We start from the raw sequence: 23,275 nt of genomic DNA, 5'->3' as shown, positions 1-23,275 counted from the left end.
GTGGTACAGTAATACATGACTGATACTGTGAATTTTAAAGCCGGTGGCTATTAATTCGTTATGTCATTAATTTTCTGTAGTGGTTAAAAAGGTCTCAGTTTAACTGACCAAGTAGTTTTGCTTAATTAGTAGAAATGCTTTTAACATAATTTAGTTTGCTAGTGATAGTTGGTTTTTTTTCAGTAGTATTGTTTCTGGGGTTTGTATTAGCAGGCCCTTATAGTCCTAACAAAGCTAGAAATCTGGCAGTGTGGATTTCAGATGAGTTCGGTAACACCATCTGACAGAGAGGGAAATGCAGGACAGTATCTGGTAATATTCTTTTCTTTATGGAGCCTTTCTATAAGAAAGAAATTCAGTTTTAACAAGATCACATTGAGGTAGGTAATATAACAGTGAAGTGACATTTTCTTCCAACAACAAGTCTGTAATATATTTTACCTGAATTTGTGATCAGAAGCATTAGATTTATTTAAAAGTGTTACATAAACATGACGAGTGCCATTTCTGTCATCCTTATATAATTTTTTTCCTTCTTTCTTGGTAGGCAAAATAATGATAAACAGTGATTTAATTCACATCTCAGATACTTGATGGAAAGAAACAAATTGTTGAAGTGTGGTGCTGTTAGGCTGTGCACTTCATAGGGATGACACAGGCAACAAGCGATTACATTTTTATAAGGATCGAAATCCTTACTTAAAATGTCACAGTCCTAATCAAAATAATGTGACTGAGTTGAAACTGTTAAAGGAGAAGCTACAAAATTAGGCCAGATAATAATAATATGGGGTTTATTTACTCTTCATAGATTGGTTAACTACTTTATTAAAAGCACATTTAAAGTATGGTTTTGATTAAAATAAACTTCTCTGCACAGTTGGCAGTTTTAGATCCTATAGTGCAAAGAAATAACCAGGATTTTTGCTTTGAGGAACAAACAAGAATTGAGAAAGGTTTCTGTAGGTCAACACTGTTTAAGAGAAATCGTATCTTGATTAAGCTCAGCATTTTTCAGGGAGAGGAAGAATAAAATCTATCAGGTGGGGGGTTCATTTTTAAGAAATTGAGCTGCGATAAAGTATGTACAGTAGGACAAGTGGAAAGATTTCAAATAGCAGATAACCCACTGAAAGTTTAAAGACTTAAAAACCATTTTATTAGAAAGCAAGGGATCAAAAGCACCATACAAAACAGATGGTCATTTGGCATAGTCTCAGAGGCTGTCGAGAGGAGAAAAGCATCTTTAAAAAAAACTTAAAAACATTTTCAGTCAAGACCAAAGAAACCCACAAAGTGATGATGGTTAGTCATGCGTGCTGCCTAGAAATTTTAGGTGAAAGAAGAAAAAGATGTTGAATTAGTTAAGTTCTTTGCTAAACTGATGGTAAGAGTTTTTGTTAAGAGCTTTTTTAAGAAGACCGCTAGAAAATTGGTAAGACTACTCACTCGATCATGGTGTGAAAGATCCATTCAGGGATGAAGAGGTTGGAGAATTTTCACTTCTGTTTTTCCCTCTTTCCAACCAGTTTAAAGCTTCTGGTCAAATGATGATAAGCTTAACTTTAAAAAATAAGAAATTGGGACATGAATTAATCTCTTTTAATGCATATAAAGTACAGAAAAATGTATAGAAGTCCCAAAAGTTATTACAGAAGTGGTGATATTTAGTTAGTCGTTCCAACACATTTTTTTTCCCCTAGCTGTCTAACTTTTCTTGATCAGATCTCTAAATCTATCTACCCTAGAATTTAGGAAAAAATTCAAGGATAAACTGTAACTCCCAGTGAAAGTACATCACTTCAAATTAAGTAGCATGATCATTACATGAAGGGACTGGAGTAGATTTCACCATAAGAAGGGTTTGGAGGTAGCGGGAGTAAAATCTATATTAGAAAGTTGATCAAATGTAAATTAAAGATTGAGATGACTTGGTATCATTAATATAACTTACTGGGGCCAAGGCAATGGGTTAATTTACATAAAGAGAAGTCACATATGACAAATCATTGACAGTTGTGTGTGGACAGAGTGGTTACCAGTAGACATCGTTTAGTTTTATTAAAGTCAGGCCAAGGCTGTTTAAAAACTTTAGCCTTGGAATGGGAGAAAATGTTTTGTTTTGTATTAGTAAACTGACTTTCTGACAGTAATCACATCCATCTAGGCCTATAGTTCCTTCTCTGCAGTTCTAAAACCCCCAAATTCTGAAAGCTGTTTTGTTTTTTTTTTTAAGGTAGGCACAAACCTGACTTCAGCTAATGAGGCTATTTATGGCTATTTTCATTGTGGTTTGTTCTGTTTCAAGTAAATATTTATTCACTTTATTGTAAGGATATTAATGAGTTTGATGTCAGGGTGCTATTCCGGTTTCTCCTGAGAGTATTACACTGTATGGTATATTAATTATCTCAGCTTTTTATAGATGAAATAACAGAGGCTCAGATAAGTGCAGTGACTTGCCCAAGATTCTTAAACATCTTCAGGGAGAGTAAGAATAGAATTGAGCTTTTCCTGCCGCCTCCTTTGTTTTGTTTTTTTCCATCGCATTGTGCTGGTTTCTCATGACATTACCTCCAGAAATTATCTCAATGATAAGTTCTTCTAGGTGGAAGGGTTTAAGCAGTGACACTCATTTTATTTGACAGTTTAATAAATGTTTTACAAAAGTGACATATTCAGGTTTTCTCATGACACTAAGCTCTTTCAAGTGCTTAGGTTCCCAATTGTTTAAGATTATACATCCAAAGTATCTTGGCTGTGTGGGAGGGATGAAAACTCAAAGATGAGCTTTGGTGTGGATAGTATTACATTAAAAGGAGGCAGTAAGTCCAAACCACTTTGCTAGCATGAGATTTTCAGCCCCTAGAGGAGACTGGAAATCTTGATAAGCTATTCCTTGAAAAATTAGTTCAGTGTGCTGCCAGGGAAAGCTAGGCATCATTAGGAAGAGAACTAAAGAAAGATAAAAATAAACGTCCCCCTGTACAAAACCAAGTTTTGTCCATGTTTGTGATATTGCCCCTTCTTTTCATCCCTAAGAAAGAAATATGTATCAGAACTGGAGACCAAGTGAAGTGAAGGCTTTAATGAAAACATGTAAAATGATTTTTTTTTTAATCTAGTTTTTATTTATTTATTTTTTTTTAATCTAGTTTTTAAAGACAGAGGTAATATTATCAGACTCCATCAAGCGATGAGAAGAACTTGTTCACCAGTTCTTAGGATCTGTATTGGATAGAGAGCACCTTTTCAAATTAGAAATAAATTTAGCTTAATTACTGGGTTGCTCTTATCAATAGTAAATAAATAAAATTTGTTAACAGTAGAAGTAGTAGAAATTAGAAATAGGGTCTAGAAGGGTTTTTGTGTGTGTGTGTGTGTTTTTAATTAAAACTTTTAAGCTAATTGTAGGAGTCTCATGTATTTGTAAGGATAATACAGAGGGATCCTTTGTACCCTTTACCAGTTTCCCCTGGTGGTAATGTCATGCAAATGTAGAACAATATCATACCAGATATTGACACTGATAACAATCTACCCAGGTTGTTCAGATTTCCCTAGTTTTAGTTGTACCCACTTATGAGTGTGTGTATTTGTGTTAGTCACTCAATTGTGTCCAACTCTGTGACCCCATGGACTGTAGCCCAATAGGCTTCTCTGTTCATGGAATTCTCCAGGCAAGAATACTGGAGTGGGTGGCATTGCCTTCTTCAGGGGATCTTTCCAATCCAGGGATCAAACTCAGGTCTCCTGCATTGCAGACAGATTCTTTACCATCTGAACCACCAGGGAATTCCCACCACAGCCAAGATACAGAACAGTTTCATCACCACAAAGGTACCTCACATTGCCCTTTTATATCTGCTTCACTCCTGCCTCTCATAAGATTTTTGATAAATTATTGGATTAATATGTTTTATAACTTGTAAGGGAATCCAGAAATATTTGGAGAAGTATATATTTTTATAATATTTTTAAATATTTTATTTATCAGATTAGTTGTTGTCATTCAGTATCTAAAGTGGTGTCCGACTCTGGTACTGCAGACTCTTTGCGAATCCCATGGACTGCAGCACACCAGGCTCCTCTGTACTCTCCTGTCTCCCAGAGTTTGCTCAAATTCATATCCATTGAGTTGGTGATGCTGTCTAACCATCTTATCATCTGCCACCCTCTTCTCCTTTTGCCTTCAATCTTTCCCAGCATCAGGGTCTTTTCCAATGCGTTGGCTCTTGGCATCAGGTGGCCAAAGTATTGGAGCTTCAGCTTCAGCAACAGTCCTTCCAATGAATATTCAGGGTTGATTTCCTTTAGGATTGACTGGTTTGATCTCCTTGCAGTCCAAGGGACTCACCACCACCACAATTCAAAAGCATCAATTCTTCGCCTCTCAGCTTTCCTTATGGACCAACTCTCTCGTACGTGACTGCTGGAAAAACCATAGCTTTGAATATACAGACCTTTGGCAGTAAGGTGATGTCTCTGCTTTTTAATACACTGTCTAGGTTTGTCATAGCTTTCTTCAAAGGAGCAAGCATCTTTTAATTTTGTGGCTGCAATCACCGTTCGGAGTGATTTTGGAGCCTAAGAAAATAAAATCTGTCACCACTTTCCCTTTTTCCCTTTCTATTTTGCCATGAAGTGATGAGACCGGATGCCATGATCTTAGTTTTATGAATGTTGAGTTTCTAGCCAGCTTTTTCACTCTCCTCTCATACCCTCATCAACATGCTCTTTAGTTGTTCACTTTCCACCATTAAAGTGGCATATTCTACATTATCAGATTAATATGTACACTTTTTTTGTTTTTGTCCTCCATGAGCTTTATATTAAAGGTCAAATATTGCTGTTAATTAAAATCTGTAATCCACTGTTTTTTTTCATAGTACACTTTTTTATGTATCAAATATAAGGTACAAAGTAAATGATAATAAATGTTTTTGAAGCTAGGAAAGTAGGTATGCCATTCCCAGTCAGATGCAAACTTAGTTATCACATACATAAATCAAAAATGACACGAAGCAGGAAAAACAGAAGAACTTCCTTTGCTTTCTGAAAACAGCCAAGAAACCAAAGAAAATTATTTTTAAAAATTCAGAGAAGAATTTTTTTCATAGTAGCCAACATGCCTTCCTTAGGCATTAAGACATATTTCTGTTCATAACCTTAATACAGCCATATTTTTACTCTTTATGAAAACCAAGTCTCCCAGTAAAAATAGTATTTTACCACACTAATCTTTCAATTCCATCACTAAAAATGAAGTGACACTGACCAATTTCTAACCTCTTGGAACATTCTGCATAATGAACTTTAGTCACTGGAATGAGTAATTGCCCAGAAAAGCAGCGCTGTCTGAACTGTGGTACAATTTGTAGTCAATATTCTTGTTTTCCAGTAAAAAGGAGATCTCTTAAGAAGAAACAGTGGGCTCCTTGTGGTTACATTGATCAAGAGAACGTTTCTGATCTGCTTCTGAGCAAACATTTCTTAATAGGTTGATCACCGATCTGGGGTCTTCACTCATAATGGCACTGCCAGACACGATCATGTTAGCTCCTGCCTTTGGCATCATATCTCATGAATTTCTGCCCTCCAAACCCAGGTTCCACTGTCATAACCAGTGCTATATCTATCTGATTAGCCCATGGTACCAGATACTCAACTGTAGTTCCTGGTTTGATCGCAATGCCAACCTTCATTCTGTTTTCCTGTGTGTCTTTGATCAAAGCTCCTGGGTTCTCAGTAGCCTCGAGATGAAACATATATTAATTGGCTCCTGCTATAGCCATTGGTTTTACCCACTTTTTTTGGTCTGGACACCTTCATGTAATGTCAAAGAAAGGGTCCTGGTCTAGCTGCTTTTGGAGACTTTCTACCACAGGATGACCAAAGGTGATGTTGAGAGCAAAATGCCCACCCACCTGTTACATCCAGGTGCAGATAATCGACCTCAGAGTCCAGCATCTGGAGGCACTTGGCCCCTAAACTGGCCACATTACTGTTGAGGATGGATGAGCCAGTTTGTAGCAAGATGCCATGGTGCTGTTTCTCTAGAGCAAGTTACTGCTCAAGAGCCCCAGCTAGATGAAGGCACCTTACCCCAATTGGCCATGCCATTTTTAGTAATCCACTATTTACCCCTTCCTGTCACCAAGTCTCACTCCCAGTAGGCAACTGCTTTAAGATTTTTGGTCTTTTTCTTGTATTTACTTCTGTATTTCTAAAAAATAATCTGCTATCCTATTGTGCTCTGCTTATCAAATCAAATTTTTGCTTTTATCAGTATCCATTAGTAAGTAAATATTTATTATTGAACTATTTAGTATACTACTATGTTTTCTTATGCAACTTATGTTTTTTCCCCAGGGTTTAATATTAATTACCTCAGTGTTTTTAGTTTGTCATTATAATTCATTCAGACTCTCCAACAGATGTATAAATCTCCTCATAATATAGTGAAGCACAGGGTGATCCTTAACTGTAGTTTCTTTCCTTCTTTCCTTTCTTTTCCATCCCTCTAAATATCCTAACCTGTGAAGACTACTGGCCTAATTCCTGTCTACTGTGATCACATAAAATGCTCTTTTAGGAACAGGACCATGATCCAGTAGTATAGTACCTTTATTCATAGGTGTATGATTTTACCTTTTTTAAAAAAGATAATGTGCATATGATAAAGTACATTGAGTATACCAATCTTCAGTGCATAACTCAGTTTTGCACGTATAAGTAGCCATATAACCACCATCCAGTTCAAGATAATAGAGTATTTCTAACACCTCACAAGTTGCCCTCATGCTTCTTCCCAGTCAGTAAACTCTCAGAAATGGCCATTTTTCTGACATTTGTCCTCTTTGATTCATAGGTGTTTAAAGTGTGATACCTGGACAGTTTAAGTCTGATAGAATGTATCATACATTTACGTATGAGGGCTCCCAGGGGTTGGTTATGTACTCGTTTGCGGGCTAGCCCTATTTTGGGTAACAGCTCTACATGGATGAGGCTGAAGGCTGAGAGTATTCTGGAGCAGTTAGGCATTTTAAGAAATGTGAGGACTGGATTGTTTTCTAACTTTTCCCCTAGACTCTTAATAAATCTGTATCCTTTTTATGTATCTTAGAAAAAAGAGAAATCCACTCTCTTTTCTGGTAAGTTTGAAGCCTGTTAGGTAATTGAGACAGTTTATAACTAGTGACAAATCAAGCTCAAGTAAGAATGAAGAAAAGAAATGGCAGCCTTGGCACTGTTGTGGTTCTGCCCATTGAGGAAAGTAGTGTTCATTCACTCATTTATTGACCAAAATATTTATTGAGGGAGTACTGTGACCCAAACCCTGTTATTGGGATATAATGATGAACAAAAGAGAAACAGCCTCTTGCTCTCAGGGTGCATGCAGTCAGGTGGAAGAAACAAATGTTAATCAAATCGTTGCACTGGGAGGTAGGATGTGAGCAGGGAATGTCTGAGGTAAAAGCCATGAGGCGGTAACGTGGGAATGGGGTACAGAGGACTGTGTCCATGAGAGAAGGCTGGAGAAGTCAGTCTGGCTTAGACATCCTGAAGGTTGTGGGTGTGTGGATCCCACTATTTTTATGGTTAGCCTGACAGTGTAGATACTATCTTTTAATAGAGAAGTTTTCTTTGTGTACACTTTAGAGTTACTATAGGATAGTAGATAAGAGGTTTAAGAAGGGAGATGAGGTCTAGAATATAAAAACGAAGGTAATTCCTCATGTTTCCTGAAAAAATGCCTGAGTTTTTTCCTTTCCCTCATTCCTGTGAACTTGACCCACGTTATTCCCTGTTTTAGAGGTGAGGAGACTGAGCCATAGAAAAGCTTTGCCACAACAGTTCTGTGTGGAGGCCCAGTTTCTTAAATCTCCTGATTCCTAAGCTAACTCCACTTTTTTCTTGAGAATTTGACATCACCTCTTTGGTATATAAAGTTTACCTCTGGGGAAGAGAACTGAATTATGAAGGGTTACAGAGCCCTGCTGTTGGGAGAGAGAGGATGGTGAAGTGTTACCGTCTGTTCTAGATGATCTTTGCCTTCGGCTTCTTGGCCTCCTTACACGGAAGCCTTGGTTAGGGTTTTCTCTGTGAACCAGTTCCACCAGTGAATCCCTGCAGGGTTGGGACTGAATTATTTGCATATTTAGTATGCTATTTAGCCTATTCGAAATGTGTGCTGGTACTAAGCAGTATAGACAAACACCAAGGCTCTAAACCTGAGCCCTGTTGAATAGCTTTGTCTAGTGGAAGTGTCATTTGATGGTGTGAGATGAAACAGGTCAAGCCTCATAGTCTTTGTCTGAGAATAGCAGCCTGTGAAGACCCTAAAACTACTCATGATATGCAGCATATAAACACTGAGGGACTGAGAGATGCTGCGCTTTTGCTCTTCTGTCCTTAAGTGACATGTGGTCAGAGGAGCTCTGCTGAATTGGATCCATCTTCTCAAATTGGCACTGTTTGTCCGTATTTGATTCCCATTGGAGATATAAGCTAAGAGCTGTGGTACTTGAGGATATGACACAGTTCCTTTGTTACAGTAATGAATGTAATAAATTAAGGGAGAGACCCAAAGGAAAGTTGGTTGATTGTCATTAGAGCCCTAGTTGGAAGTTCAGTTCATCAGTGAGGTCTAGTGTGGCAGGTAGAGAGGGAGATGCCTGTTCCAGCTGGATAAGCTGAGTCACCACTGAAGGTTTACATGTTGCACTGGGCTCACCTAAGGTTGACTGAGTATGATGTGATTTCCGGGTAGCATCTGAAGTTCAGGGAAGATGGTATAGTTTGGTTTTCTTCTTGCAACTTTTGTTTTATCCCACTGATTTAGTGACAGTTTCCTGGGACATCAAACCCTGTGAACCTCACACAGTTTAGATTTGAAGGCCTGTTGGGGGTTGCGGGGGTGGTGGTGGTTGGCTCAATAAACTAGTAGATTGGAACAGTTTGTAAAAGAGATAATCCAGAGGTTAAAAACATAAGCTTTGGGATTGGTACCTTGGCCCTGAGGGATTTTTGAAACAAAATGGAGTCTTTCTGTCAGTCACTACAGTGTAGAGTTCCATGAGCTACATCTGAAGGTACTCCTAGCCTCAGTGGAAAACCAGGACAACTGAGTAGTTGAAAGAAGAAAGGATTGCCATTTTCTTTCATAAAACTCAAATGGATATCAGTACTACCTATAATTTAATTTGTAAAAGATTTTCAAATATTTATTTTTCCTTTATTTAAAATACTTTAGATCCCTGTACAGCTGTGAAACAGTCCTCTTTTAGTTGAGACCCTAGAACATTATGAGAATATTTGGGTCATTTTATTTTTTTGAGTTGTCACATTTTTTAGATTTGGATCCTCATAATATGCTTAGAACCATGATGAATTCTCCCTCCATTTTATAATAAAAAAATTAATATTTAATAAAGCAACTTGACTGACATCCTGGCTAGGGTCATTGGAAATTTGAGTCTGGAAATCACTTCTCTTGATTCTAAGCTCAGTTTTCTATTTTTTCTACACCATGCTGCCTTCCTGGAATTGAGCATTGCCTATTTTTTCTTTGTCCATACAGCTTTTGGTGAGAGCTAGCTAGCCAAGACTGATCACCCTCACATCCAAATGTGTGTGACCTGTCTGGTCACAAGCAGATTATACTCACTCAGACACAACTGTCACTTGCTCAGACCAAAGCCTGTGAGAAGATTGATACAAAAACTGTAACAACAGGGAGGACAGTTAAATTTACAGTGAAACAGCCCTGGACAATTTGCTGCTTAGACCAGATTAGCTATAGGTAATTGGCAGTTAAAGAGATCCTGTGTCTTTGAAGTCCTCTACGATGGATATAGAGCTCTATCTAGCAGAAAAAGAAGTATTATTTTTCTCATTGTGTTTGACATAAGTAGGGTCAGCTGCTGTTGATGTCCTCTGGGCAGAGCCAGAGTCCTCTCATGAAGACTCTTTTTCCCATTCTTAGCCTGGAAGAGAGGCCTTGCTCATTACTGAGGTAGGGAGGTGGTGTGATCTATGGCATATGTCCTGATAAAAAGCAATTAATGACCTGAAATGTGTGATTACAAACCAGTCTATGGGCTGGAAGTCTGAGAGATGGAGTTGGGTTCCAGAGAGGAAACGGGAATTTGAAGATTTGTTGTTACAGATACAGGGAATGGGGAATGATTGTCACGGCCTATTTTGGTCCCTTAGCTATAGCCACTCAGAGGAGAGTTCTTGATGATCAGGTACAGAACAAAGTGCAATAGCAGTGGCAAGTAATTCCACTGAGAATAGGGAAGTATAGTACAGTTAGGCAGAAGGAGACGAGAGAGGAAAATATATACAGAAACTCCTGCAAGTTGAAAGTGCTTTGTGGTCTCGGTAAGGTATTGGCCCTCCTGATTCTGTACTTTCTCTGCCATAAAGTAGCAGGTCAGCGCTTTTCATTTCCAACTACCATGTTGGTTACCCTTCCTTCTGTGGTTAAACATCTCTGCAGTGACCTGTCAGAGGGTTGATTATTAACTGCATAAAGCCAGGGATGCTGGAGGGAGCAGAGGGAAAGTGGTTTGGCTGCTACAGCCAGACTGGTAAAGAATCCTTGGCAATTTTTCAGTGTATCTTTGGAAAGATACCATCGAAGTTACTATGAAGGCTGCTGGGTTTGGAAAGCTGAATTTCTGAAGAGTCACCTGGTTGAAAAGTGGTAGTTACTTAACACACTCAGAAGTAGGAGGGCAGTGCTCTGTATAGAACATCAGAACCACTACTTATTGGTTCTCAGGATATGTTGTCTTTGTTTACATTCTGGTCATTCAGAAATTCTAGGTAGTTTTCTAGTAGGGAAGGCACTTTTTGATAGGTACATTAATAGAACTTCAGATTTGAAAAAGGCCCTAGACATGTCCAGGTTACACCTACCACACACAGAATTCTTCATGTAATTAGCTTGACTGGAGATGATGCTTTTTCTGATCACTGCTTTTGATAGAGATATGGCTTCATTAAGCATTGTAGGTCATTGTTGGGAATTTCAGATTATTACATTTTTTTCTCCTGAACTAAACATCTGTCTTTCTGTAACTTCTACTCATTGGTTCTGTTTATACCCTCAGCATCACAGAATAAGTTTCTCTTCCACACTGCAACCTTCATACCCATCTCCCTTCAGTTAACTCCTTTCCATGCTAAAGAATACCAGTTTCTAAGACCTTTTCTCTTATGAGATGGCTTCTTGATGTTTTACAGTACCCTTGGCTATCTCTCCATTTCATGAATATCTCACAGAAGATATGGAACCTGAAAATGAGCACAGACCATCAGATGTTCTTTTCATCTCCAGCTACGTTTTAAGAAACACTTAAAAAAAATGTTAATGGCAATATTTCTGCTTACTAGAAAAACCAAAGCAATTTGCCACAACAACTTGGAATTGGGACAAAAAGAATTTGAGGAAGTTTTTTTAAATTTTTTTACTGATACTAAGGCTGTAACTTTTGAGGTTCGACATTATTATAAGCATTGATTTTGCCTCATATCTTCTCCAGGAATATATGCATTGAGTTTACCCTTAAAATTATAAAAATAACTTGATATTTATGTTTACAGGAATTATTCAAATTTACACTACACTGAAGTGACTTTAATGTTTCAGATAATTTTTAGCAAGGTGGATATATGTATGTTACATAATGGAAAATCTATTGTTTTAACACATAACAAACAACGTGACTCAGTGTAAGATTCTTGAAAAATAATTTTCTCTTCAAAACTATAGATTTTTTATTCTTTTTTAACATTTAATGTTACAGAACAGTCTAAGGTTGGCCTAATTTTGTTCTTTGTAATTTAAAAATTTTGCTAGAATGTGTGCACGTTTGGCTTTTAAAAAAATTGATTTTGCTGAAAAAATAGTGAACTTTTTCAAAATCTTTTTCAGTTCAAGGTGTTAACTTATTTATTATGTCTTGATGGGTTGCTTTTTTCCCATTTGTTCTAGTCGCTTCAGTTTTGCTTTGAGTATTATTAAATACTTCCTTTTAATTTCCCTCATTATTTTCTTTTTACTGTCCTTTTTCCTTTGAAATAGGATCCTCTACTATTGGAATAGTATCCTCTACTACTCCAGAGGAGTATCTCAAATTTTCTTGTAATTTCTTCCACAGTTTTAGTTCTGTGCTTTTTTGATTTCTGTATGAATTTTAATTGGTGTTACCACCAATTAAACCACCAGTTGGTTTAATTGGTGAATTTTAATTGGTTTTTCATTTCCTTGCATATTCCTTTTTTTAAAAAAAAATTACATTCTTTTAAGTTCCTATCTTTTCACTTCAGCCTGGTATCTTCTTAATGCTCTGCCTTCCTTACTGTCATGCTTTGTTTATCTTGCTCCATACTTGACAGGTCAGCCCATACAGTAGAATGAGAACTATCAGGACCTCTCAGTGAGCTCTAACATTTTCTTGTACTTTATATTCTTTCCTTTATATACCCTTCCAGAGTCTCTGTTTCATTACCATCCTGTTTTGTAGAGGAAGAGTTTTTGTTTGTTTTTTAGAGGAAGGTCTTTTGAAAGTTCTGTTGTTTTTCCAAGAATAAAAAAGCATGGGATTGTTCTAATGGTTTACATTACATACTAATGATGGGGCAGCTCCAGGGGAAAGAGGGTCAGTGGTAGGTGAATGTGGGTTGTGCTCTACGCCTCACAACAGTTGCAGAGATTGAAGAGGTGATAAATTATGATGTTGGGCAGAACTATGCTTTAATAATCCTTTGTAGTGCAGATTCAGTTGGCGTTCCCATTTCTTTGCCCTTCATAATACAATTGTTTTCAGTATTGTGTTTCACTGCCTTATTAACTCTCATTTTCTGTTGTATTCCCAGCGCATAGTTTAGTGCCTGGGACTTAGTAGGCAATTAATACATTTTTTTTTTTTTTTTAATGAATCAGTAGATAGCATAGAGAATTCCAAGCATTTTACTAAAAATTTCTTCAGAGTTTTAGATCATTTTTGGTGGTATCATTTCTCTAATTCTTCAGAGATTATGTTGCTTTTACCGTGCGGGTCGCATTGTTTCATAGTTCCTATGTTTTCCCTCATGGTTTTTGTTCATCCTTTTATGAAGTAAGATCTATGTGGACTCAGTGCCAACTGTGGTCAGGTGCTGTTGCACTAAGCTCTCTACTTGGCTAAAGGATGTATTTTCTTCTCAGTGCGTGTGTGCTGTCGCTTTAGTCTTGTCTGACTCTTTGTGATCCTAGAGACTGTAGCCCACCAGGCTCCTCTGTCCATGGGATTTTCCAGGCAAGAATACTAGAGGAGGTTGCCATGCCCCCTCCAGGGGCTCTTCCGACCCAGGGATCAAACCTGCATCTTATGCCTCCTTGTTGGCAGGTGGGTTCTTTATCACTACTCATTTTCTTCTCAGATCTGTGGCCAAATGGCAGATTAAAGTGCAGTCCTTTCTCTCTTAAATCCCAGTTGCTCTCAAGCATTCACTTGGTATAGCGCTGGTCTCCTAGGGTGACATCTTCTCTTGAACAGTTTCTCTTGAACCCTGGTTCTTTGACACTGCCTTGAGAGAGAAGGCGGAAAAGTACAATTTATCTTATCCCTGTTCTATCTATAGCATTTACCTGTTAGATATTTACTTCATAGGATTCATCGCGCCCCCTCTGGTTTCCTCTTTCTGCTCTGCCATCTTCTGAGGGTTATTTTCTAAATGCACATAGAAAGATAGTAAACAAGGGAGTAATTAAGAACAGAATTCTTTGGCTTCATCATAAAGTAATACCTCGATGGTATATTTTGGCTGTCAGGTTTTCGAGATGGTACACTCCCCAAGGAAATATGTATATTTCCTTTTTTACCACCCACTTCACCCACCCCTCTTTTTAGCTATCTCTGTTCCATGTTGTGAGGCCCTGATGTTTATCAATATAGTGTCATCAGTCTTAAAAGAATAGGGAGACTTAAACCACATTCTAGCATTAAGTTTTTTAGTACTGTTCAGTTATTGATAGGGTAACATTTTTTTCTCTGAGTGTGTGTGTATCTTCATGAGGATTTTAGTGGGAAAGATTACATTGAATTCTGCTATTTAGACATAATTTGAAACCTGGAGTTTAATAACGCTGGCTTAACTGAATGTAAACTGATGGGTTAAGTCCTCTTTGAGGATTGTCTCCTCTAATTGCAGTTTTTGTCCCTATCCTGATATTGTATTTTTCCCCAGTCCTGTTTACTTTTCTCTTTTGCTTACCTACAATTAGATACCCTCCCCCTGCCCCATATTATTTTTAGTAGGAACAGGTCCTGTTAGTAGAGGGATTTAGCCTTTGCTAGGCAATGTTCTAAGTCTCTGATAATTCAAGAAGAAGTATGGGAAGTGATGTGAGTAAAATTGTGCTGGGGGATGTGCCAGGGCCTGTATTGACTGAGGGAAGATTGCCAGCTGGCAGTGGTAGTAGAAATCAGTCTCTTGGGAATGGGAAACTAGAAGATTCCTAGTTAAATCTTAGCACAGACTCTCCAGGCAGTTGGAAATACTGTACTGTCCCCTGGGGAGATGGAGTGGGAATTAGCTTTTTCCTTGATCCAAAGTGACTTGGTTGGAAATACAACTGAACCTGTTTGTCTTGTCCATTGTGATGTGATAGCCACCTCGCAAGGGACTGTTTTGTGTGGGAGTTTATTTCAGGCTGTCTCTTTGCCTGTATTGTTTCCTTTAACAGCTCTTTACATTTTCTTTTTCCAGCAATGATGTTGTCCACTGGGCATGTACTGACCAATGTGGCAGGTCTGAGAACGTAGCTGAAGCTGAAACTAGGAAAGCTGGGGGCAAGGAAGAGCCTTGAATCTTGAGGTGGGACGTTGACTCTAAGATGTCCTTGAGCAGTGGAGCCTCCGGAGGGAAAGGAGTGGATGCAAACCCGGTTGAGACATACGACAGTGGGGATGAATGGGACATTGGAGTAGGGAATCTCATCATTGACCTGGACGCCGATCTGGAAAAGGACCAGCAGAAACTGGAAATGTCAGGCTCAAAGGAGGTGGGGATACCAGCTCCCAATGCTGTTGCCACACTGCCAGACAACATCAAGTTTGTGACCCCAGTGCCAGGTCCTCAAGGAAAGGAAGGCAAATCCAAATCCAAAAGGAATAAGAGTGGCAAAGACACTAGCAAACCCACTCCAGGGACGTCCCTGTTCACTCCGAGTGAGGGGGCAGCTAGCAAGAAAGAGGTACAGGGACGCTCAGGAGATGGTGCCAATGCAGGAAGCCTGGTTGCTGCTATTGCTCCCAAGGGCTCAGAGAAGGCGGCTAAGGCATCCCGCAGTGTAGCGGGCTCCAAAAAGGAGAAGGAGAACAGCTCGTCTAAGAGCAAGAAGGAGAGAAGCGAAGGAGTGGGGACTTGTGCAGAAAAGGATCCTGGGGTCCTCCAGCCAGTGCCCTTGGGAGGACGGGGTGGTCAGTATGATGGAAGTGCGGGGGTGGATCCAGGAGCTGTGGAGCCACTTGGGAGTATAGCTATTGAGCCTGGGGCAGCGCTCAACCCTTTGGGAGCTAAACCGGAGCCAGAGGAAGGGGAGAATGAGTGTCGCCCGCTAAAGAAAGTCAAGTCTGAAAAGGTAAGAGGTGGCCAGATCTGGCTGCCCACTGCCAGTCAGAACTGCCCTGGACTAACCACCTAATGTTATGTGCACTCTGTGGGAGGCTCATTAGTTTGTGGGTAATGACCAATTACAAGGTCAGAGCAGCTGGTAATGATAATGTGGTTTTGTTCCAAATTAGGGGATTCCCTGCAGATTCATTAACAGCAGGCCTGGACATTTTGGAGAAGAATATCTGTTGTTGGGGGCAGCTGCTTGGTAGAATGAATTTTCTATAAGCCAAGAACCTCCCACCTTGTCCTTGTCCCACCTGAGTCACTTGTTACTAGAGATTGGCATCAGTCTTTATGTGGTTCCCAGCTTGACATTTCATCCTTAGAATGATTGATAAACTTAACAAGTTGATAAGCTTAACAGGCTTTCAGTTGAATGCTGTTTTTAATGGGATAAATGGTGATGCTGGGTCTCTGGAAGAGACAAGGGTTAAATAATTTTCATTGCATGTCATCTACCAAGTGTTCTATTGGTGACTGCCAGAGAGCAAAAGGACCCATTTGGGGCAAGTAAACAATGGAGCAGGAGGTCCTGAAGTGCTTAATCAGCTCTTATGAATTAGTGTTGTGGCCATGAAATTTTGGCCTTGAAAGAGTGTCTTTGGCCACTAACGTATAGTTCTTGGCCAGGTATCGACATCAACTATTGGTCAAAGTCTCCTGGTGGTTTAATAGCTGCCAAACAGTGTAATGATACCTTGCCTTCTGCTTGACTTGGAAGGACAGGTGTCTACAGCCCCAGCAGGGGCTCTCCTCCTTTGGGGAAATCATCTTAGTTCATGTCTCAGTAAGTGGAACTTGCAGGTCTAGAGCAGAGTGGCTGTGCGTCCAGGGTCAGCTCAGGCTGCTTAAACTTGTGCAGCTTACAGTTTCCTACACAGTGGCTGGCCTGGTAATGAGCTCTTCATTGGCTCTTGATTTTCTGCTCTCTGCTCACCCTGTGCTTTCAGCTGATCCCAGCAGATGCAATATAAATTGATTTCTCTGTAATTGCATCAGCTGCAACAGGGAATACCTATTTCCATATGTAAGTGTTAATAAATAGAGGCTGGATGTGTATGTTTGGGTGGTAGTGTCCTCTCAGTGCTGGCTTGTGTTTTCTTTGCTGTAGGTATTTTGGTCCTTGCCTCTGGCACATCTATAAGTCTTAGCAACATCTGGGCTTCCCTGGTAACAGTGCTGTCAATTTTTTTTCCACTAATAACCCAATGGTCTATTCCCTTTTACCAGTGGCAGCTGCCAGAGAGACTGCCTGTTTAGGTGACAGATGCTACAGGCCACCTCAGCAGAGTCAAGTCCCAGCAGGTTACTGGTGTGGTGCATCCTGTGCTGGCTGTGATTTACCATTTTCTTTGGGGTGCAGATGGGTAATAAATGTTTTAAAGAGGCCTAGGAGTACCAGGAGTTCTTGCTTCTGTTCCAGGCCCTTTAGACTGTTCCCTACATCTGGCATCAGTAAGCTTTTGCCACATATCTATTCATGTTCATAATCTTTGTTCTTCCTGTGCTGCAAAGTGGCCACTTCTGAAGGTAACCTTCATTTTCCTTTCTGTATAGAACTCTTGACTCATGTTGCAATCTTCTAAGCCCAGTAGTGGTCTGTGGGTGAAAGGATTAATGATGCTTAGCTTCATGTTGGGTTTAAGTCTAAATGTCCTGAAGAGTCTCCAACAGAGAAGCAAATGGAACCCTTTTTCTCTTACAGGTTCAGGGACTAGGTAGGTGGCTGCCCTTCAGATTATAATTGGGCTGAAAGATACAGTATGTTCAGAGAGGAATATATTTTGGTCAAAGGAAGTTTGCTTCTTAATAAGGTAGCTGTGTTATACACTTTGTCTCCCAAAAAGACTGAGAATGGGGCAGTGGAATGAGAGAGGAAAAGGAGAGAGACTGTGCTTCTGTTTTTGGAGGAAAGATGAAAGTGCTGAGAAGTACTTTTAAAAGAGGAGATTTGCTGCACACTTTGCTGTTACTCTAGGCAAGAACCTGCTTTCTCAATTCTTTTCCTTCTTCCCTCAACCCTTCTGGACTGTCTGGTTCTGGGGGGGGGGCATTCTAAAGCATTTGGCCGTCGGAATAGATAATTATGTAAATAAATGTTTGGAAGTTGCTAGGAGATGAAAACACTGTGCAGAGAGACAGCATTTCTGGAATGGGAGGAGGGGAAGATGCAAAAGGGAACACAGGTTAGGAATCTTGGAGTAGAGTAGCGTTTGAGAAACAAGGACCCCAGGGTTTGGGCATAAGGGGTTTTGAGTCAGTGTTTGATGATTGATAATTTACCTTAAAAGCTAAGTCTTTGAAAACTTATTTAAGATTTTTCTCTCTGAGCTATGGGCTTAAGCTATGGCTTAACTGGTTTGGAATGTTCTGTCCATGTGGGGACAACCAACAGAACCAAAACAGCAAAACAGATGTTTTGATACAATCTAGGAATTACATATGCTGAGCTGGAAACTGTCATGAAGAGGGGAAACTCATAAAATTTGGAAAGGTTCTTAGCTGGAGTCTCCTTAACCCATACCCACTCCTCTACTGCTGCTGCTAAGTCACTTCAGTTGTGTCGGACTCTAGCCCCTTGGAAACAGGAGAGAAGAGAATGGAGTTTGTGGTATAGGACAGAATTGTTACATGTCTACTGCTAGCTAATGAGGGGGATTTGAATATTCAAATTCTCTACTTCAGGATGTTCTTTCTTATCAGGGTATAGGTGTCTCAGTCTACGGCTGAGCAAATTCCTATCAGCAAAGGAAGTGGATTTCCCTTCATGGGATCTCACTGCTGCTCCCCACACTTCTCTCTGGCAAGGCTCACTGTGCTGTTTCCCAGAGTTCTAGGAGAGACCAGAGATGGCTCTTAGCAACTACTGCTGCCCTAAATTGTCATGGAACACTTCTGCCTCATACTTCCTGCCAGCTGAAGAGATGGGGGAAGGGAATGTTGAGGCATAAACAAGACAGAGCCTTCCGGCTCCTGTCTGCTCCCTTGCCTCTGATTTGATTGATAGGTTGTCAGGTTAGGGATGGAGGGGGAGGTCCTACGAGGGAGGGTGCCGGTCTGAATGTCCCAGCTTAGTGCTCACGCTGCTGCTCTGACAGGCAAGAAAAAGAATTTCCATAGCACCAAAGGCAGTGATCTGTCTGGACTTTGAGGTAGGGCTTAAGCCAGGAATTTAAGGTGACCCCACCCTCGCCCGCAAATCATGTAAAGTAAAGTTCTAGTGGCTAAAGGATCTAGAAATTTGCAACCGGAAGCTCTCCTTGTCTCTTTAGCTGCTGTTTTTGATCTTGGAAGGTAGAAACACTCTGCAGTGTGCTTTCCCCATATTTGTGTCTCAGCTTCTGCTGCTCTCAGAATGCTGCATACACATACTTACAACTTCCCTCGCTAGTTAGGATACAGAGAAAGCTCAAGTGTGCTCTTTGCTCTTTCACCTTCCGATCGTGCTTGCTGTCATATCCTGTGTTCTAAGAGCATCTTCCTTTGCCCTTGATTTTGTTTTCTTGCCCTAGTTTATGCCTTCCAGCTCATTTCTCTCGTGTTGCAATCCCTCATTGCTCAACCAAGGTCAGGTCTCTTTTATTCTTTCTGATCCAAGGCTTTCTCTTTTAATGCCTTCCTCCTTTGCTAGCTGTTCTTTCTCAGTTATCGATGACATAGCAGTGAGCCTTGCTTCCTGAAGCCAAATGTCGTCAAGCATTTTCCTTCATGGAAAAAATTAAAAAGTTGAGTTGATATTTATGGGGGACAGAGATGCATTCTCAAACTACAACGAAGCCTGAGCTTACATTTAGTTTTTCTTCAGCAGCTGTGTTTTCCACCTGGGTGTTGTAATTCAAGGAGAGCCCTGAGAAAGATTATCTAGTCCAGTCTTCTCACTTTATAGAAGAGGGGACTGAGACCAGGGAGGTCATGCGACTTACCTAGACTCTCAGAGGGAGTCAGTGGCAAAGCCGGGTTTTGTTTACCAAGTTCTTGTGGCATATCGTTACTCTGGGATTTTTAACAAATCCTTCATTGTTATGAAGGATTCTATTTTCCCACTCTAAAGACTACCTCAACAACATTGGGTATATTAATAAATGCCCAGATGCTCTTAAGACTGCTTTCATTGGTTTTCTGTATTGATTTTAATATTGTAGACACTCAGTAAACAACAGATCTTTAAGTTTCGCTTTCTTTGGTAAGGTGATGATGTTTACAAAGAACAACCATTCGTAGCTGATGCTGAACCTCCTTTATTGTATATACAGAGGGAAGAATGTTACTTTTAACTCTGTACTTTGAGCTTGACTTACTGAGAGTGTGTGTGTGTGTGTATTCTGTAGTATTATTGTTCAGTCAAATTTTCATTGTTATCACTGTGGCATTGCCAGCTCCCTCTTTATTTGGCAATTGCAGGTATGAAAAAACAAAACCCTGCCTTCGTGCTTCTTGAATATATCACTAATAGGCAGAGCTTTAAATGTGTTAATATTGTGGATATGAACCATTTTGTAAAGACATGATATACTGTTAGATACCATTATCATCTTTCATTCATTCTGTGTATTAATGGAGTGCGTTTTAGATTCCAGGTATTATGCTTAGGACTGGATATATACTGATGAACAGAACAGAAATGGTTGCTGCTCTTTGAGGAGCTTACAGTTTACCGGCTAGGGCAGAGTTCTTGAAATTGTGGCCCATAAAACCATATGCATGATATCATTCGAGTGTCAGAAATGCATATCCTTGGACTCTACCCTAAATCTGCTAAATAAGTATTAGGAGTAGGGACCCAGAAAACTCTGCAGATAACTGCTATATACTTTAATGTTTGTGAATTTTCTTTAACCATTGTTAAAGATGGGCACTTCGTAAGGTGGGCATTGAGAGCCATTTCTAACCTAAAACACCAGTCTTGTAAACTTAAATTGCATATTAGCTCTTACTTATAACTTAATGGTTAAGAGTATAAACTCTGGAGCCAAACTACCTGGGTTTGTATCCCAGCTTTGCCACTTATTAACTGAGTGATATTGAACAAATTACTTAACTGAGCTGCCTCAGTTTTCTTGTCTACACAATGAGGAAAACAGTAATTCTTTACTAGAATTTTTATGAAAGTAAATTAGTTAATCCATATAAAACACTTAGAAAAGTGCTTGGCACATAGGGAACATTCGATAAATATTGGAAAAGAAGAAAAACATGATTTGAGTTGAAATATGTCTCAATTGACTCTAGGCAATAACAAGCTGAACTATCACAACATTCCACCTATACAGGAAGCCCAGTATAAATAGATAAGCACGTTGGCTAGACTTTCAGCACTGTTCTCAGAAGACATTCCAAACCTGGATTGGGACCCGTATATGCTTGTGATGTGTTCTAAAGGCCTTGGTATTTATAGTGGGGTTTGGTGAGGTAGAAGACCAGAAATTGCTTTCCAAAGATATTGCAGCGGCCTGTTGAAATTCAGATTTCATATAAATTGAGTTTCCTTTTTGGCCAGAGCCCTGGTGTGGGGTTGAGTATGTTGGATAGATATTGCTGTGGGTTTGCCAGCATGTGCAATCTCATGTATGCTGGAAGAGCACTGAATGTTTTTGTTTCTGCACAAGAGTGCATGGAAAATCTAAGTCCTAGTCCTTAATCTTCCTCCCCCAGTGTGAACTTGTATGTTTGCCATTTGGGTATAAGAGCTGTTACCAACAGAGCTCATCCAGGGAGGCAGCAGGGCTTGGGCTTTCAGGCTGGAGGTGGCAGTAACATGCACAGCTGAGATCCTGCCACTGCTGGCTGTCTGAGCCCTCTTCTCTGTGGTTTTCACTCTTCAAGCCATGCTTGAGTAACCCGCCTCCAGAGCTGCTGACAGGGCTGTGTTCAGAGGCCTTGGAAATTACACTGTTCATTTCCTTATCATCCCCTGACCTGCAGTGCAGAGCCTTCTGGTGCAGGAACAAGGCAGAAAGAAATCCAGACGGCTCCCAGCCAGCATGTGTCAGGGACTACAAAGAAGGAAATTGGACTTGCTCACTTAAAAACCATGGGGTTAGGCTTTGATTTTTGGTTCCTGCCGAGAGTTATTTGTGTGTGTGCGCATGTTCTATCTCAGTGTGCATATATAGAATGAGTCTGTACATGGCAGAGCTGTAGAGGAGGAGCATCTGAAAGTAGAAAGCAGAAAGGAGATTGCTTTTCTCATCAGTTAATTTCCCAGTCTCTCTAGGTACAGTTTAGTCATGGTTGAGAGCACCCACCCAAGTAAGAAGCTTCCCAGGCTAGCTGAGGAGACATTTTTAACAAATCCTGTTCTCTGAAGTTGTTCATCCTAGATGACATTGACATAGTCAATATTTAAGCTACCTAAGAAAGAAGAGTTTGGCCAGTATCGGGTAAAAGGGGTAGCTCTTTTGTGAAGGGGGGTAGTATGACAAGGAAAGGTAGGAAGAATTTATAGCATTTTGTGACTTTTTTTTTTTAATTTCTGGTGCAAAATTCTATTATGTTTTCAGAGCGTGTCCCTGTGCTTTTGTCTTATGATCTTATGAAACAGTCTACTTCTTTTTTTCTTTTGGCATTTCTCTTACCCTAGGAGACCCAAAGGAAACACTTTTCAGACTGAAAAAGTACTATGTGTATGGTAAGGTTCTTGAGCAGAGTGTACAGTCATTTGAACCTTAATTTTCCTTTTTCTGTATTTCTACTACTTTAATGTCCCTCGTGTCTAAACTGGTAAAGAATCTGCCTGCAATGTGGGAGACCTGGGTTCCATCCCTGGGTTGGGAAGATCCCCTGGAGAAGGGAACAGCTACCCACTTCAGTATTCTGGCCTGGAGAATTCCAAGGGGGCCGCAAAGAGTCAGACACAACTGAGTGACTTTCACTTTCACTCTAGTCTATAAAATGCTTGCTTTCTGCAGAGCTATAATAATATGCTGTCTGCTTGCAATGTTGGTTGATATAAGAAATGGCCAATGTCATTTCTGATATTGGAGCCCTTGTGAAGTGGGAAAAAAAGAAATCTTTTAAGCTTTCAGTCCTTAGAGATGTTTTTAAATCCTAAGTGTCTCTCTTGTTGGAAGTGCTCTGTAGAGAAGTGTTTTTACATGAGAAACATGACAGCTAAGATGAGAGGGAATTATTTCCTTTTGTTGTTGTTGTTCAGTTGCTAAGTCGTGTTCGACTCTTTGCAACCCCATGAACTGCAACACGCCAGGCTTCTCTATCTATCACTGCTTCCCTGATGTTCATTGAGTCAGTGATGCCATCCAGCCATCTCATCCTCTGTCACCCCCTTCTCCTCTTGCCCTCAGTTTTTTTCTAGCATCAGGATCTTTTCCAGTGAGTCAACTCTTCTCTTCAGGTTGCCAAAGTATTGGAGCTTCAGTTTCAGCATCAGTCCTTTCAATGAATATTCAGGACTGATTTCCTTTAGGATTGACTGGTTTGATCTCCTTGCTGTTCAAGGGACTCTCAAGAGTCTTCTCCAACACCACAGTTGGAAAGAGGCAGTTCTTCAGTGCTCAGCCTTCTTTACCATCCAACTCTCATATCCATACATGACTACTGGAAAAACCATAGCTTTGACTATACGGACCTTTGTTGGCAAAGT

The 23,275-nt window shown here is 40.0% G+C and overlaps 1 protein-coding gene across 5 annotated transcripts in view; it reads left to right on the top strand.

The window, feature by feature from the left end:
* The window catches only part of ZNF609 (zinc finger protein 609), a 201,948-nt gene that overhangs the window by 11,466 nt on the left and 167,207 nt on the right, over positions 1 to 23,275 (top strand). For 4 of the 5 annotated variants that reach the window (XM_070796641.1, XM_019968685.2, XM_019968684.2 and 1 more), the window contains exon 2: positions 14,767 to 15,640. The exons of the other annotated variant lie outside the window; for it this stretch is intronic. In XM_070796641.1, the coding sequence (XP_070652742.1) occupies positions 14,894 to 15,640 (747 nt within the window). In that variant the 5' untranslated portion in view covers positions 14,767 to 14,893. The remainder of the gene's footprint in view (positions 1 to 14,766; positions 15,641 to 23,275) is intronic. 5 annotated transcript variants of the gene reach the window in all.

Source organism: Bos indicus, chromosome 10 (assembly GCF_029378745.1).
Source record: "Bos indicus isolate NIAB-ARS_2022 breed Sahiwal x Tharparkar chromosome 10, NIAB-ARS_B.indTharparkar_mat_pri_1.0, whole genome shotgun sequence".
Lineage (NCBI taxonomy): Eukaryota > Metazoa > Chordata > Mammalia > Artiodactyla > Bovidae > Bos > Bos indicus.
Note: the sequence above shows the minus strand (reverse complement) of the source record. Positions and strands in the feature narration are given on the sequence as shown.